At 42.8% G+C, this 16518-nt stretch overlaps 1 protein-coding gene across 5 annotated transcripts in view; it reads right to left on the reverse strand.

Moving 5' to 3' along the window:
• LOC126963392 (cytochrome c oxidase assembly protein COX15 homolog) overlaps positions 1-16518 on the reverse strand; it is a 62238-nt gene that overhangs the window by 44655 nt on the left and 1065 nt on the right. For 4 of the 5 annotated variants that reach the window (XM_050805714.1, XM_050805716.1, XM_050805715.1 and 1 more), the window contains exons 2-8: positions 14778-14959; positions 12684-12806; positions 12211-12397; positions 8843-9010; positions 5876-5957; positions 3201-3355; positions 1198-1311 (exon numbers count right to left, since the gene is read on the reverse strand). In XM_050805714.1, the coding sequence (XP_050661671.1) occupies positions 1198-1311; positions 3201-3355; positions 5876-5957; positions 8843-9010; positions 12211-12397; positions 12684-12806; positions 14778-14959 (1011 nt within the window). Of the gene's footprint in view, positions 1-1197; positions 1312-3200; positions 3356-5875; positions 5958-8842; positions 9011-12210; positions 12398-12683; positions 12807-14777; positions 14960-16518 lie in introns of those variants that run through there. The other variant, XM_050805717.1, reaches the window with a different exon arrangement.

Below are 16518 nucleotides of genomic sequence, written 5' to 3' on the forward strand. Positions count from 1 at the left end.
GTTTTGTTTTGTTTTGTCTTGAGACAGAGTTTCACTCTGTCTGCCAGGCTGGAGTGCAATGGCATGATCTCGGCTCACTGCAACCTCCACCTCCAGGGCTCAAGCAATTCTCCTGCCTCAGCCTCCCGAGTAGCTAGGATCACACGTGTGTGCCACCACGCCCAGCTAATTTTTGTATTGTTTAGTTGAGATGGAGTTTTGCCATGTCAGCCAGGCTGGTCTCGAACTCCTGACCTCAGTAATCCACCCACCTTGGCCTTTCCCAAAGTGCTGGGATTACAGGCGTGAGCCACTGTGCCCAGCCCATAGTTTTTTAACTGTTTAGGTTGTTTCCAATTTTTCACTACCACAATTCTATGATGAATTTTCTCATATAAAAGGTCTTTGTGCATTGGACTGTCTCTAGGACAGACACTAATAAGTCCATTTGCTGGGCCAAAGAATTATCCATTTAACTTTTAAAAGATATTGCCAGCCTGGGTGACAGAGTGAGACTCCGTCTCCAAAAAAAATAAAAAAAGATATTGCCAAATTGCCCTCTGGGAAAAACTGTACTAACTCATGCTCTCACCAAGAATATCTGAAGGCATCCATTTTCCTATGCCCATGGCAATACCTGATTTTTTTTTTCATTCTTTTCCAATTTGATGGGCACAAAATGGTATTTATTTTTTAAATTTGCTCCTTTGATTATGAGTGAAGCTGAACAGCTTTTCATGTTTACTGGCCATTAATCATTCTTTTTGTGGTAATTGTGTATTGATATCCTTTACTTATTTTCCAGTTATTAATTTTTAAATTTATTATAAATATGGAAAAATATTTTCTCCTAGTCTGTCACTTTTCTTTCTTTTTTTTTTTTTAAACAGGGTCTCACTCTGTTGTCTAGGCTAGGGTGCAGCAGTGTGATCTTGACTCACTGCAGCCTCAACCTCCCTGGCTCAGGTGATCCTCCCATCTCAGCCTCCCGAGTAGTTTGGACTACAGGCAAACACCACCATGCCCATCTAATTTTTTTATTTTTTGTAGAGATGGGGTTTTGCCATGGTGCCTAGGCTGGTCTCAAATTCCTGGCTCAAGTGCTATGCCCACCTAGCCTCCCAAAGTGCTGGGATTACAGCCATGAGCCACTGTGCCCTGCCCCTTTTTTAACTTTGTATTGGGGATACTGTCAGTACAAAAAGAAGTGGTTTATACCTGTGTATATGCCAAAGCCAGCAGAGTCACTGCTGCCATCTTGGTCCTTCTAGGAAGGGGAATTCTCCGAGAGAGGAAGTAGAGCACTGTAATGGCAGTGACTGAAGTGATTCCCTGCAGGGAAGAAAGATTCTATCACATTAGATAGAAGTGCCAGGTTTCTACTCACCTTACATGTACTTCCTCTAGAACCATTCAGCAACCATGAAGTACTTTCCTGTACCAGTCACAGAGAACCTCTCTGCAGTCCCACCCTGATTACTTCTCCACAGGCTGTCTCTTCCACCGTCCTCTTCTGCTTGCCACTTAAACATCGGTATCACCTAGGGATCCACCTAAGATGTTGTATGTACCACTTCATACACCCTCGCTCTCAGTGATCTCATCCACTTTCCAATATGGGTGTCCTCTCATTTTTAAGTCACTCTTTGCGTCCTTATCCCTAACCGTATCTCTAATCCTATATTCTTAAAGCAGGGCTGACCCCAGCACATGAGGGTTATTATTTTCCTGGGCTGTGAGTGGAGAAAGTGCTGGTGCTGCCAGCTGGTGCTAAAAAAGACCTAAAGTCTCATTTTCATTCCTATCTCTTCAGAACAAGGGTCCAGGACTGGCATAATAGTCCCCTTCCTCTCCCACAGTATCAGGGAGAATGTTTTCTATCATATTTCTACATTTATTTCACATCGTTTCCTTTTCAGAGCTGTCCACAATGACAATTTCAACCAGGCTTTACTTATGCTAAGATACTGTGTGCAGGTGGGGACTCAGCCCACACCAGGTAACACGCTTCAGTCCAGCCCCCATTGGACAACTGAGTCCTCTGGCCCCCTCTCTCTGGATGTGCTGCTCTCATCTCACACTCAACATGCCTGCATCTGATGACATCCTCCCACCTCTAGCTCCACACTCATTCCGATGGCCCCATCCCTATAAGTCATGTTTTAGGCATGCTACAGAAGACACTTTGGACTTTCACTTGATCTTTCTTCACCTTCATTCCTGACAGCCAATCTTATTAACTCTCTTCCTTTATTTATTTATTTACTGTAGAGATGAGGTCTCCCTGTGTTGCCTAGTCTGGTCTTGAACTCTTGGGCTCAAGCAATCCTCTTGCCTTAGCCTCCCAAAGGGCTGGGATTACAGGCATGAGCCACTGTGCCCACTGCTCTTATTTTTAAATTAAATTTAATTGTTTAAGAGACAGGCTCTCACTCTGTCTCCCAGGCTAGAGTGCAGTAACGTGATCACAGCTCGCTGCAGTCTCAAACTCCTGGGCTCAAGCAATCCTCTTGCCTCAGCCTCCCAAAGTGCTAGGATTATAGGTGTGAGCCACTGTGCCCAGCCTCTGTTCCTTTAAATTCTCTCTCAAATGCATCATTCTTCTCAAGTCCCACTCCCACCATGTAGGCCCCATCTCCATCGCTCTCCCTGGCATCGCACAGCAGCACTATGCTTCTCACAGTCTCCTTACTGCTCATCTTTCCCCGCTCCAATTCATCACACACAGGCCTCCAAGCCAATCTTTAAGTGGCCCATAGCAGAACCTCAAAACATATTAGCTTAAACAGAATGAAAAGTACTAGTGAAGCTCCTGGCTCCTTGAGCTTCTGGTTTAGCTCCGAGAGCTATGTGCTTAGCAACTATGGTCTCTGCATTCTCTTCTCTACTCAACCACATTTCTGCTGAAATGACTTTCTAGGTATGTGCAGGATTGAGGGAGGTTATCACTTGCCAAGTGGTAAAAGGCACATTCGAACTTTAAGAAGCTGGCAATGTCCTGAAAGCTAGAATTTGGCTGGGGTAGGGGGTCGGGGGGACAGGGGTGAGTAATGAGGACAAAGACATTAGATTAGAGAAATGGTCCTAAAATTTCTCCAAAGAAAGCAGAAATTATAGTTCCTGCTCTGCTCTGTCAGTGTTGCCATCAGTGCTTCACTGACACCCCAAAGCCTATGATAGGCTCCTGTGCTCTCTGGCAGGTACCCACCAGCTACACTTACCAGAATCCGGTGATCAAACTGCACCGTGGTGGGATTCTCAAAAACATTCCTCAGGATCGGGGAGAAGGTAAAGAGGTCCTCTGGGATCCAGGATTCTCCCATTTTGGGAAAGGAGTTGTAAACAAGCCCAGCATCTAGCCCTGCCACAAAAGCCCCTGTATTCCAAGGTAAATGGTATTTATTAAAATGAGAAGAAGAAGAGACCAAATACTAGTTCTAACATAGAAAAAGTCTGTTATCCCTGAGTTAAACTAAGGGAACAGTCAGAGAACAATAGAAAGATCTACAACAGAGGTTCTCCAACAGGGAAGACACATCACAATCACCATGGAAACTTCAAATCTCTGCATCCTTACCTGCTCCCACCCTAAGATTCTGCTTCCTCTAGAGAAGTGCAGTAGAGGCTGCGGTGTGGGGGGAGGGGGAGAGGCTTACTAGCTTAGAAAAATTCCCTTAGTGATTTTGATGCCCTCTTTACCCCGCCACTGAGTGCTACTGATTTATTTTAGAAATGCTCTCCCACAGATGTCTGCATGACTGACTCCCTTACTTTCCCCAGCTTCCACTCAGATGTCACCTTACCAAAGAGATTTCGCTTGATGATCCTATATAAAATGGTACTCCCCTAGCACACTTTCTGTCTCCTGACCCTAATTTATTTTTCTTCATGGCACTAAATATCATCAAACACATCATGTTTCCATTGTGTATTATCTGTCTTCCCCAAATGCTCAATAAATATTTGTTGACTGAACACGGAAGTGAGAAAAATCCCAAAACTTATGAACTAAATCCTGGATAAACAAATAAAGAGGTATTCATGAATTAATGGATGTCTGATCTATTATTTATTATCAAAGAAAATCCAGAAATGTTTGGGTCACACTCCCTTTTCTCTTTTTTTTTTTTTTTTTTGAGACGGAGTCTGGCTCTGTCCCCCAGGCTGGAGTGCAGTGGCACGATCTCGGCTCACTGCAATCTCTGCCACCAGGGTTCATGTGATTCTCCTGCCTCAGCCTCCCGAGTAGCTGGGACTATAGGTGCCCGCCCTTTGGTAGAGACGAGGTTTCACCATGTTGACCAGCCTGGTCTCAAGCTCCCAACCTCAGGTGATCCGCCTGCCTCAGCCTCCCAAAGTGCTGGGATTACAGGCATGAGCCACCGCGCCCGGCCTTTTTTTCTTTTTTTTGAGTCAGGGTCTTGCTCTGTCACCCAGGCTGGAGTGCAGCAGTGCAATCTCAGCTCACTGCAGCCTCGACCTCCTGGGCTCAAGCAATCCTCCGGCTTCAGCCCCCTGAGTAGCTGAGACTACAGGCACACAACACCACGCTTGGCTAATTTTTGTATTTTTTGTAGAGATGAGGTTTTACCATGTTCCCCAGGCTGGTCTTGAACTCCCTGGCTCAAGCAATCCACCTGCCTCAGCATCCCAAAGTGCTGGAATTACAGGTGTGAGCTACCATGCCCAACCCACTCCATATTTTTTTTAAAACGTCCCTTATGAAGTAAAAATTCATGCTCTTTGCCAAAAATAAAAGTGCTGAGTGGCTCATTGGTTTGAATCAGTATTATTTTTATTCCAGAGCAGTGCTGTCAATAGAACTTTCTGTGACAGTGGAAGTGTTCTATATTTGCGCCGTCCAATACACTAGCCCCTAGCCACATGTGCCTACGGAGCATCTGAAATGTTGCTAGTGTGAATGAAGAACTACATTTTAAATTTTATTTAACCTTAATTAATTTAAGTTTCAATATCCACATGAGGCTACGGACTCCTCTACTGGATAGTGCAGTTCTCAAATGAGGGCAGCAGAGGTGGAAGTGTGGTTTACAGAATGAAAAAAGCCAGGCATGGTAGCTCATGCCTGTAATCCCAGCACTTTGGGAGGCTAAGGCGGGTGGATCACCTCAGGTCAGAAGTTGGAGGCCAGCCTGGCCAACATGGTGAAACCCCCTCTCTACTGAAAGTACAAAAATTAGCTGTGCGTGGTGTCGTGCACCTGTAATCCCAGCTACTTGGGAGGCTGAGGCAAGAGAACTGCTTGGACTCGGGAGGCAGAGGTTGCAGTGAGCTGAGATCACGCCACTGCACTCCAGCCTGGGCAACAGAGTGAGACTCGGTCTCAAAAAAAAAAGAACGAAAAAATCCTGTGTTGGTCTCTCTGTGCCAATGAACTCTCCACCTGCAACCATCTCTGAGGGCAAGCCTTTTGTCTGACCCATCTTGATGTAATGTGATGATAACAATAATGTTTATATAATAGTAACAGCTAACACTTATGTAGCCTTTGCTGCATGCTAACAACTATTCTACACATTTCACATTTAGCAGTCATACTGTTGTCATAATCTCCATTTTACATATAAGGTCTCTAAGGCCCAGAGAGGTTACAGAGCTTGCAAAGGTCCTACAGTTCACAGGTAGTGAAGCCAGGATTTGAACCTAAGCCATCTGGATCTAGGTAGATGTTCAATATTTTTGTTCAATTGACAGTAAAGTAGAATTTTTGGAAGAGAGAAAGGAACAGGAAACAGTGGGTGAAGATAGTGGGAATGAGAGAAACAGATGTGAAAAGGAAATATAAAGATGCAGGAGGACGAGGCAAAGCGTTAGGCAAGAGGTCCCAGCTTAGAGTGCGATGCAAACAGGTCATCTTTGATAAGCTGAGTCCTACCTGAGAGAGCCGTAAGGAACACCAGACCTGCTGTTCCATGAGCAAATCGTCTCAACCATAAGAGTGCACGGGTTTCAGGCAACTAAACAAGAAAAAACATCATTCAGTTAAACTGTGTTTCAGGAACAATGAGAGGCACCAAAGATCTCCAAGGCCAAACCCAAGTGACAAATTAAGATCGGAGCTTCTCTGACCCCTAGACTAAGTTAAGTACTTCTGGCAGATATTCTGTTCCAACATGTACTGTATTTTATTGTAATTATACTTCTACCCCACAAGTTTTGTGAAGGCAGGAACTGCCATCTTTTTTACTACAGCAATCTTAGCCTAGTGATTGGCACATAGGTACTCATTACGTATCTGTTCAAAATCTGAATGATTTACATTATTCAGGAAGCAATGCTTCATCATGGTTGAAAGGATGTAGCTTAAGATCAGGACTGGATTTTCATGTGTGTGATATTAGTGCTTAGCAAATATAGTCAGAATCGAAATTGCATAGAATGCTTAGAGATTCCTGCATTTAGTGTTTTTGATAAAATGTTTTTATTCTTACTACCACCAACTTCTAATACTAATCAGTGAATCATCAAATATGAGTAAGAACTTTATAAACAGGTTACTATAAAGATACAAAGGAGTTATGTCAGAATGCTACCCTCAAATGGCTTACACTCTATATGAAAAGTTAGGTATCATTACTAACATATCATATTATCAGCACTGTCCAATGGAACTTTCTGTGATGATGGAAAAGTTCTATCATCTACCTAAGAAGAGCTTGAAACATGGCTAGTATGACTGAAAATTAAATTAAAAATTAATTTTATTTAAATATAAAGTTTAAGTAAACAAAAAGCTTATGTAAATAAAGTTAATTTTATTTAATTAAAAATTTTTTTTTCTCACTTTGTCACTCAGACTGGGGTGCAGTGGTGCAATCTTGGCTCACTGCAACTTCCACCTCCCAGGCTCAAGTGATTCGCCTGCCTCAGCCTCCCAAGTAACTGGGATTACAGGCGTATGCCACTGTTGCCCAGCTAATTTTTTAACTTTTAGTAGAGACGAGGTTTCACCATGTTGGCCAGGCTGGTCTCGAACTCCTGATCTCAAATGATCCACCCACCTCAGCCTCCCAAAGTGCTGGGATTACAGGTGTGAGCCACCGTGCCCAGCCTTAATTAATTAAAATTTAAATAGCCATATGTAGTTAGTAGCTACTGTGTTCGACAGCATAGTACTATATGGTTCATTGGCTAGCATCTCAAATCCTTTTTGTAATTAGGTGAATCTAAACAAACAGAGAAAAACAATTAATTGATAAAGTCATCAGTAATCTTTAAGAGTACAATTTCAGCAGCAAGAGTGTGTGGGTTTATGTGTAAGTGTGGGTAAATGTGAAAGTGTGTATGTATTGGGTTGGGTGAGGAAGATAATTACAGGGATTGAAAAGAAGGAATAGATTGTCAGGAAGCAACAGCTATAGATGCAGGCAAAATGAATCCATTAAAATGAATTCATTTTAGAAGTTTGAATTAAAATGAATTCATTTTAGAAGTTTGGCTTTGACGGGCACGGTGGCTCACACCTGTAATCCCAGCACTTTGGGAGGCTAAGGCGGGTGGATCACCTGAGGTCAGGAGTTCAAAAGCAGCCCAGTCCACACGGCAAAACCCCGTCTCTACTAAAAATACAAAAAAATTAGCCAGGCATGGTGGTGTGCACCTGTAGTCCCAGTTACTCAGGAGGCTGAGGCAGGAGAATTGCTTGAACCCGGGAGGTGGAGGTTGCAGGAGCCGAGGTCACACCACTGCACTCCAGCCTGGGCAACACTGCAAGACTCCATCTCAAATAAATAAATAAAAGAAGTTTGGCTTTGAAAGTCAGGAGACTTTCAAATAATTCCTTATGTTTCAGATGTGGAATTACTCAGTGGTTGTCTACTATATCAATATTTCAACCCAATTTGGCTTCTCTGTGGGAATGACTGCCAAGACAACATGTCCGGTCCTTACTGGAATCTAGCTACTGGCTCCAAGTACCTAACGGATCATTCGACTCAAGAGTCCTGCTGTCATCTCAAACTTTTCTCCAGGAACAGCTTACTCAGGTCAACCCATGATTTCAATACCTAATATAAGACTCTTTTTTTTTTTTTTTTTTGAGATGGAGTTTCGCTCTTGTTGCCTAGGCTAGAGTGCAATGGCACCATCTTGGCTCACCGCAACCTCTGCCTCCTGGATTCAAGCAATTCTCCTGCCTCAGCCTCTCAAGTAGCTGGAATTACAGGCATGCGCCACCACACCTGGCTAATTTTGTATTTTTAGTAGAGATGGGTTTCTCCATGTTGGTCAGGCTGGTCTCAAACTCCTGACCTCAGGTGATATGCCTGCTTCTGCCTCCCAAAGTGCTGGGATTACAGGCGGGAGCCACTGCGCCTGGCCAAGACTCATTTAAAAAAAAATTCTAGGGAAAAAAAATGTCCTATAAGGGTGTGGTGTCTTGAGACCTCTATTATTAATGAAGGTCTCAAAAATATGTCATACCTTGCTTTGAAATCAAAGCATGAAATGAAAAGCTAGTATTTTCCTTTAATCAGCAAACAGAAAAATACTTCAGACAAAATCACTAAGGTTTACTATACTATTAGACTTAACTGGCAGGTCCCCATTTAACAAACAATACAATATGGCTCTTGTCCACACCAGAAGTTCAGAAACACCTCTGTTCTGATCTTCCTCACTTTGCCATCCACCATCCCCTCTGGGCGTCAGACGTAAAGTGACTGGGATATTTCTTGTTGTTGGTACTCCCTCCCAATCTATTTTTCAATTTGTTTCACCTTTCCCAATAGAAAATGTTGGCAAAATATTCACCTCCTATATGATTCAGCAATTCTACTTCTAGATATATATCCAAAAGAATTGAAAGCAGGGTCTTGAAGACATATTTGCACACAACTCTTACCTTGTGCGGAGGGAGCAGCAGTGAGAGCGAGGTCCATAAGCTGGCACAATAAAGAACCAGGGCTGATCCCAGGTGGGCAGCGAGGCGGTACTGACTGACCCGAGGGATGTCATGGGAGTCTGGTTTTTCTTCTAGTCCGCTTTTCACCATATACCATCCCAAGAGACCCTAGAATCCCCAAGAGATGGAGCAAACAAAACAAGGTTAAAATGATCTGTTGAACTTTCTTTTTTTTTTTTGAGACAGAGTCTCGCTCTGTCACCAGGCTGGAGTGCAGTGGTGTGATCTCAGCTCACTGCAACCTCCGCCTCCCGGGTTCAAGGGATTCCCCTGCCTCAGCCTCCTGAGTAGCTGGGATTACAGGTGCCTGTCACCACGCCCGGCTAATTTTTGTATTTTTAGTAGAGATGGGGTTTCACCATGTTGGCCAGATGGTGTCCATCTCTTGACCTCGTGATCCACCCGCCTCGGCCTCCCAAAGTACTGGGATTACAGGCGTGAGCCACCATGCCCAGCCTAATCTAATCTGTTCAACTTTACGGAAGAAGTGAGCTATCAGGAGTACTCTCTAACCCACCCCTCCTCTTTCCATACCCTCCCCAATATGCAGTGTCCCAGGATTCATGACTTATCCACAATTCTTCACATATCACCATTAATACTTAACTACTACTTAGATCTGAAGTGTCCAATCTTTTGGCTTCCCTGGGCCACACTGGAAAAAGAATTGTCTTGGGCCATGCATAAAATACACTAACACTAACAATAGCTGATGAGCTTTAAGAAGAAAAAAAAAAAGGTCCATGGATATATCTCATAAAACTAGATTGAATGTTCTGGAGAAACTTCAAGGTAAATGCTTAAAAACATCTACTATCAAGTTAGGTTGGAATAAGACAATTATAAAAGTTTCAGGGGAAAATCATAAAAATCAGTAAGGTTTTGCATGCAGATTGCTTTGCAAATATCTAAGTTCCCACTCCTCTTTAAGCAAAAGCACAGTTTATGGGGATATAAGAAACCCGCAGTTGAAGGCCAATCTGGGGATGCATAGTCAAAGAAAAGGCCTTGATTTTTTAAAAGCTGGTAATGAACGTACAGATTTAAGCTTAAAAGTTTATGGTATGTATCATATTCTATGATTCTCTGCTTTAACTGGCTTTTTCAATTAACCAAACAACTGTCAGTTCCAATCATATGAGATCAGACAGCCCTTTCACCCCCACTTGCCCAGCTCAGTAGAATCAGGTCAAAGAGGTGGATTCTGCCACTTCTAAATATATACTCTTCTGGAAATCTTTTCGAGCATTTCTCTCCCCTTTCAAGATTACCCTGGATATTCTAATTACCTTGATTTCAACTGCATGCGACATTGAAAGATGAAGACATACACAGTGTGATTTACTAGCCCACTTTCTTCTCCCATACCTCATCTGACATCTTCAATTTCTGCCTCCCAAATAGTCCGTTTTCAGTGTTGGCTTGTTTTTGTAATTCTAAAATGTTAACTTTCATTTTGTTCTACCTGCCTTTCTCTTGTTACTATTAGACTTTGATTAATGTTTAACAATTACCTGTTTCTGCTGCCTCTATTTCTTCTCTCTCATCTCCCTCCTTAATCCCTTTTTTTTTTTTTTTTTTTTTTTTTTTTTTGAGACAGAGTCTTGCTCTGTTGCCCAGGCTGGAGTGCAGTGGTGCAACCTCGGGTCACTGCAACCTCCGCCTCCCGGGTTCAAGCAATTCTCCTGCCTCAGCCTCCCAAGTAGCTGGGCCTACAGGCCCACACCAACACGCCCAGCTAATTTTGGTATTTTAGGTAGAGACAGGGTTTCAATATGTTGGCCAGGCTGGTCTGGAACTCCTGACCTCAAGTGATCTAGCCATATCAGCTTCCCAAAATGTTGGGATTACAGATGTGAGCCACTGTGCCTGGCCTTAATCCCTTCTAATTGGCTCACTTTCTTACCACTTCTGAGTTAAATTAACCAATTAGCTTCCTCCTGATTAAATTTTGATGATGTTTCTTTGATGCTCTGATAATCTCCTTTAGGATCTCTATACCTTGACCCAAATACTCCTATGTGTCTTCTCTCTTAATTCCTGGCTCAGTTTCACCCAACTTTTTTTTTTTTTCATCATCCTAGCAGTACTAACCTGCTAATTGTGGGAATCTTTCCTTAAGAGGCGCTCAACTTACATGATTTTAATTGCCATTTATATATGAATCCCTCTCAGCTACATGGGTATTCTATAATCTTTCATCCCACAAAGTGTTTCTCTCTTTTGGAATTTTCCTGTATGCTTCTGTAGCATTCTAGCACAGGGATCCCACTTTCTTACAGCAGACAAGTTAGAAAAAGGGAAGAGACAAGAACCTAGGGAGGCACCCATGATGGAAAACAAACTACTTCCTGCAGCACGTGAAAATATACTACCAAGTGCTTACTGATTCCAGGCACAAAGCTAAGTACTTTAAATATGGATTATCTCATTTAACATTTACACAACTGGGCCGGGTGCGGTGGCTCAAGCCTGTAATCCCAGCATTTTGGGAGGCCAAGACGGGCGGATCATGAGGTCAGGAGATCAAGACCATCCTGGCTAACACGGTGAAACCCCATCTCTACTAAAAAAAAAAAAATACAAAAAACTAGCCAGGTGAGGTAGTGGGCGCCTGTAGTCCCAGCTACTCAGGAGGCTGAGGCAGGAGAATGGTGTAAACCTGGGAGGCAGAGCACTGAGCTGAAATCCGGCCACTGCACTCCAGCCTGGGCGACAGAGCCAGACTCTGTCTCAAAAAAAAAAAAAAAAAAAAAGAATTTACACAACTGTACATGGTGGCACTGTTATTATCCCCATTTACAGGTAAAGAAATCATAGCTTTCAGAGGTTAGGTAATTTACCTTACTAAGTGTCAGAGCTGGGGCTTGAAGCTAGGCCTGTGACACTAAAATGCATGCTCTTACCTACTCTATTAAAGTGACTCAGATTATTTCCTTAAAAACAATGCCAACTAGGGGCCAGGCGCGGTGCAGTGGCTCACGCCTGTAATCCCAGCACTTTGGGAGGCCGAGGCAGGCAGATCATGAGGTCAGGAAATCCAGACCATCCTGGCTAACATGGTGAAACCCTGTTTCTACTAAAAATACAAAAAATTAGCTAGGTGTGGTGGTGGGTGCCTGTAGTCCCAGCTACCGGGAGGCTGAGGCAGGAGAATGGCGTGAACCCGGGAGGCAGAGCTGCACTTCAGCCTGGGCGACAGAGCGAGACTCCATCGCAAAAAAAAAAAAAAAAAAAAAAAAAAAAAAAATGCCAACTAGGAAGCTCCTGGGAGCATGTCTGGCTTCTCAACCTCGAATAAATCTTACCTGGAAGCAGACGAGGCCACAGAGGGCAAGAACACGTCCTTTCATGCCACGGCTGAGCCAGCCCTTTCTCCAAAAGTAGGCAGCAGGCAGGATGTACGCAAGGCCTACAAGGCGACCCCACATTCGGTGTGAGTACTCCATGTACCAGATGAACTTGAATTCTGTCAGTGTCATATCATGATTCAAGCTGGGTGAAATGGAAAGTCAAAAAAGAAGAAGGAGGAAACATCCTTCTGATTTTTATTTTCTTATGGAACGCAAAAACTTTCTTTCTCAGTCCTGCAACTTGGTAGGTCTGCCCTCTTCCTCATCAACGACCTCAGGATGACTTTGGATTTGGAGGCTTAGAAGAGAAGCTGACTAAACATAACTGAACCAAAGATCATGAAATAATCTAACCATTCTGAAGGGTTTAAGTGCAAAAGATCAAATGGGCCTACTGGGATGTTTACCTAATGTTCTTTCATACTTACATTTTAAATTCTGGAAATTGCTGGTATCTTTGGAATTCTGCTTCCCATTCCTCTTGGCTTGTAGGTGGCTTCATCTCCTTTATTAAATGCCAATCTACCATCGAGAGGCCAGACTCTGTCAGCCTTAGGATGGGAAAGAAATGTTGGGGTGTATGTGTAAGGCTGGATTACTCACAAAAGGTTTATAGCAACAAGTGGATCTGAACTTAATCTTGTTAAAGGTAAACACAATTGTTTCCTCTTTTGAGACATTTCTCTCTTACTGCTTAGAATTTTGTCAGAAACAGCTGCCATCAGGTACAAATTTATTTACCCTTATATTCTCTCAATTCTTTTCTTTCTTTTTTATTTTTTTTCCCAATTCTTTCTTTCACTAGCATTCCTTGACAGGCAAACTCAACCCCTACAGCCAAAGCAGTCTGTTCTAAATGCATAACCAACATTCCTTACCCAAGGAAAAGAGATCTGTTACACGTATACCGGTTTAGATTCTTGGGTGAATTTAAAGACAATACATTCAAATTTGTTGCACTTGCTCATAACAACCTATATAACACATAAGGTATTTTGAAATAAGGGATGTGGAATGTGAAGAGAATTTGAGGAAGGTATATTTGATTAAAACCAGAAACTTTTTCACCAAAAGGAGTTAGGATTCCTAAAGTAAAAGGCTGATTTTAGGCCTGAGGCAAGAAATGTACAAGATGAGCTTGGAATATCTTGTCATGCTAGAAAGGAAGGAAGCTATCAAAGGTAATTAGGGCCCTGCCAAAAAGTCACTAAAGCCAATTTCAGGAGATGCCCACTGACTAAAGATGGGACAATCTGAGCAAATCACTAACACCATCATCACAACGAACTGAAACATTATCAAGTGTGTTTGAACCTATGATCTCATAATAAGCCTTAAAAATCCAAATGCTTTATTTGTTGCCTTTGGAGGATTTGGGGGACCAATTTATTATTTTGAAAATTGGTAAATAAAGGGAAAGAAGAATTAAGTATTTATCCTGCCTTTCCTATACAAATTATACCTTGGGATATCCAGATTGATGATGAGAGAAAGCTTTTTAGAGTTGAGCTAATAAAATGTTACAATTTTACTATGCTAATGAAACAATGGATCCAGGCAATGGTAATTAATGGCTGTTAACATCTATAATACACACCAGATATTCATGAATGTTCTATTCACCTACTGAAGTATTTTGCTCCCTCATCCCCAATTTGAATCTGATCAAATAACTACTCATTCACAGGAAGTAGACGGGATAAAGGAACATGTTAAATATCACATAGTTATGCAATCAGCAAAATCTAGACTGTGCATAACCATAGGACAAATGACTCGAGTTTCCTCAGCAACTAAAAGAGGGGGAAAGGGAGGAATATCTAAATCTATAGTCTCTTCAAAGATTTAAATGAACCTAAGAAACATGAACCAATTGTGATGCACAGAACTTCTTTGGGTTTAATTCAAACAAACCGTAAAAAAAGTTTTGAGACAAACTTGGACTCTGATTGAAAGACAAAAGATACATAAACAATGCACAGGTACCAGTTAAGACATAAACCAATCTTTATAGAAGGCTCCTACTAATAAAACACTTAAATGTTCTATAGCAGGGCAAGCCATCAGATGTGTTCCTTCTTTAAGGCCTCGGTTTCTCCATCTGTACAATAAGGGAGCTAGATTAGATGCTCTGTAAAATTCCTTTCTCCAGCTGGGCGCGGTGGCTCATGCCTGTAATCCTGGCAGTTTGGGAGGCCGAGGTGGCCAGATCACCTGAGGTCAGGAGTTCGAGATCAGCCTGGCCAACATGGTAAAACCCTGTCACTACTAAAAATACAAAAAATTAGCCAGATATGGTGGCATGCGCCTAGTCCCAGCTACTTGGGAGGCTGAGGCAGGAGAATCGCTTGAACTCAGGAGGCGGAGGTTGCAGTCAGCCGAGATCACACCACTGCACTCCAGTCTGGCCGACAGAGCGAGACTCTGTCTCAAAAAAAAAAAAAAAAATTCCTTTCTCCTCAGTCAACCTGTGCTTCTACTTACAATCAAAATACCTGACTCACTATGAGCAAATTACTCACCTAGTTACTCCACCAAGAATAACTGCTCCAGCCACTGTTCCACTGCAGACCAGGAGCCATCGGCCCACCACCTGCTCGGCAGCCTTTGAGGGAAGAGACACTGTACCCCTTCCAGATTGCAAAGCTACTTCAGAGATGGTGCTGTATTGCCCTGGCCTCAAAGGGCGCCTGATGCAATCACACTAAAGATCAAGATAGACAAATTACAACTGGATAAACAGGGAATGGCTGCTACCCACACTCAACCCCATTCTGATTAGGGTGAAGTACCATAGCATCCCCACAGCTATGTCTTGGTAAGTCATCATCTCTTATCTGGATTACTGCATCAACCTTCCAGCTGGTTTTCCAATTGGTTTCAAATCTAGCCTCACTCAAACCTATCCCCAACTACATGAATTTTCTCATCTCTGAATACTTCCCTCAGACTTCACTCTACTTACAGATATGGAATATTTTCTTTCACCTCTAGGTCTTTAAACATTTCTTTCTGGCTTGTACACTTCCTTTCGCCTGATTAATAATACCTACTGCAGATCTCTGCTTACATGTCACCTCCTCTGGGATTGTTCCCAGGCTCTTTAAGGTCTGCAATAGGTCACTCCCACAGCACACTGGACAGCCCTTAATACACTGTAATGTATAGTCAAGCATCACTTAACAACAGGGGCACATGTTCTGCCAAATGCGTTCTTAAGCAATTTCATCATTGTGTGAACCTCATAGAATGTACTTACACAAATCTAAAGGCTGGGTGTGGTGACTCACACCTGTAATCCCAGCACTTTGGGAGGCCAAGGCAGGGAGATCACTTGGGTCAGGAGTTTAAGACCAGCCTGGCCAAAATGGTGATACCCCATCTCTACCAAAAATACAAAAATTAGCTGGGCGTGGTGGCGTACGCTTGTAATCCCAGCTACTTGAGAGGCTGAAATGGCAGAATCACTTGAACCTGGGAGGCGGAGGTTGCAGTGAGCCAAAGTCTCACCACTGCACTCCAGCCTATGCGTTGATGCGAGACTCCACCTCTCAAAAAAAAAAAAAAAAAAAAAGAAGTACTTAGTGAAATCTAGATGATACAGCCTACTACACCCCTGAGGTATATGGTATGACTTATTGCTCTTAGGCTATAAATCTGTATGGCATGTTACGTACCAAATACTGTAACACAATGGTATTTGTTTATCTAAACATAGAACAATTACAGTAAAAATATGGTATAAAATATTTAAAAATGGGGCCAGGTGCAAAGGCTCATGCCTACAATTCCAAGGCTTTGGGAGGCCAAGGTGAGAGGATCACTTGAGGCCAGTAGTTCAAGACCAGCCTGGGCAATATAGCAAGACCCTCCATCTCTATTTTTTTAAAAATTAGGCACAGTGTCACACACTTGTAGTCTTAGCTACTTAAGTGACTGAGGCAAGAGAATGCTTGAGCCCAGGATTTCCAAGTTGGAGGCTGCAGTGAGTTATAATCATGCTACTGCACCCCAGCCTGGGTGACAAGTAAAACCCTGTCTCTAAAAAAGAAATTTAGAGAAAAAGATTTTTTTTTTAAAAGGTACACTTGGAAAGGCAGCTCTGTTATAATCTTACGGAACCATGACTGTATCTGTGGCCTATTGTTGACCAAAATGTTGTTATGCAGCACATCGCTGTCCCTTCAGGTTCATCTGTTTGTATCTCCCACTAAACTATGAGCTTTGGGGTAGCAGTGTCTGGTCAGTCTTGCTCTCTCCCTT

The sequence above is a fragment of the Macaca thibetana genome, chromosome 9 (genome assembly GCF_024542745.1).
Source record: "Macaca thibetana thibetana isolate TM-01 chromosome 9, ASM2454274v1, whole genome shotgun sequence".
NCBI classification, from domain to species: domain Eukaryota; kingdom Metazoa; phylum Chordata; class Mammalia; order Primates; family Cercopithecidae; genus Macaca; species Macaca thibetana.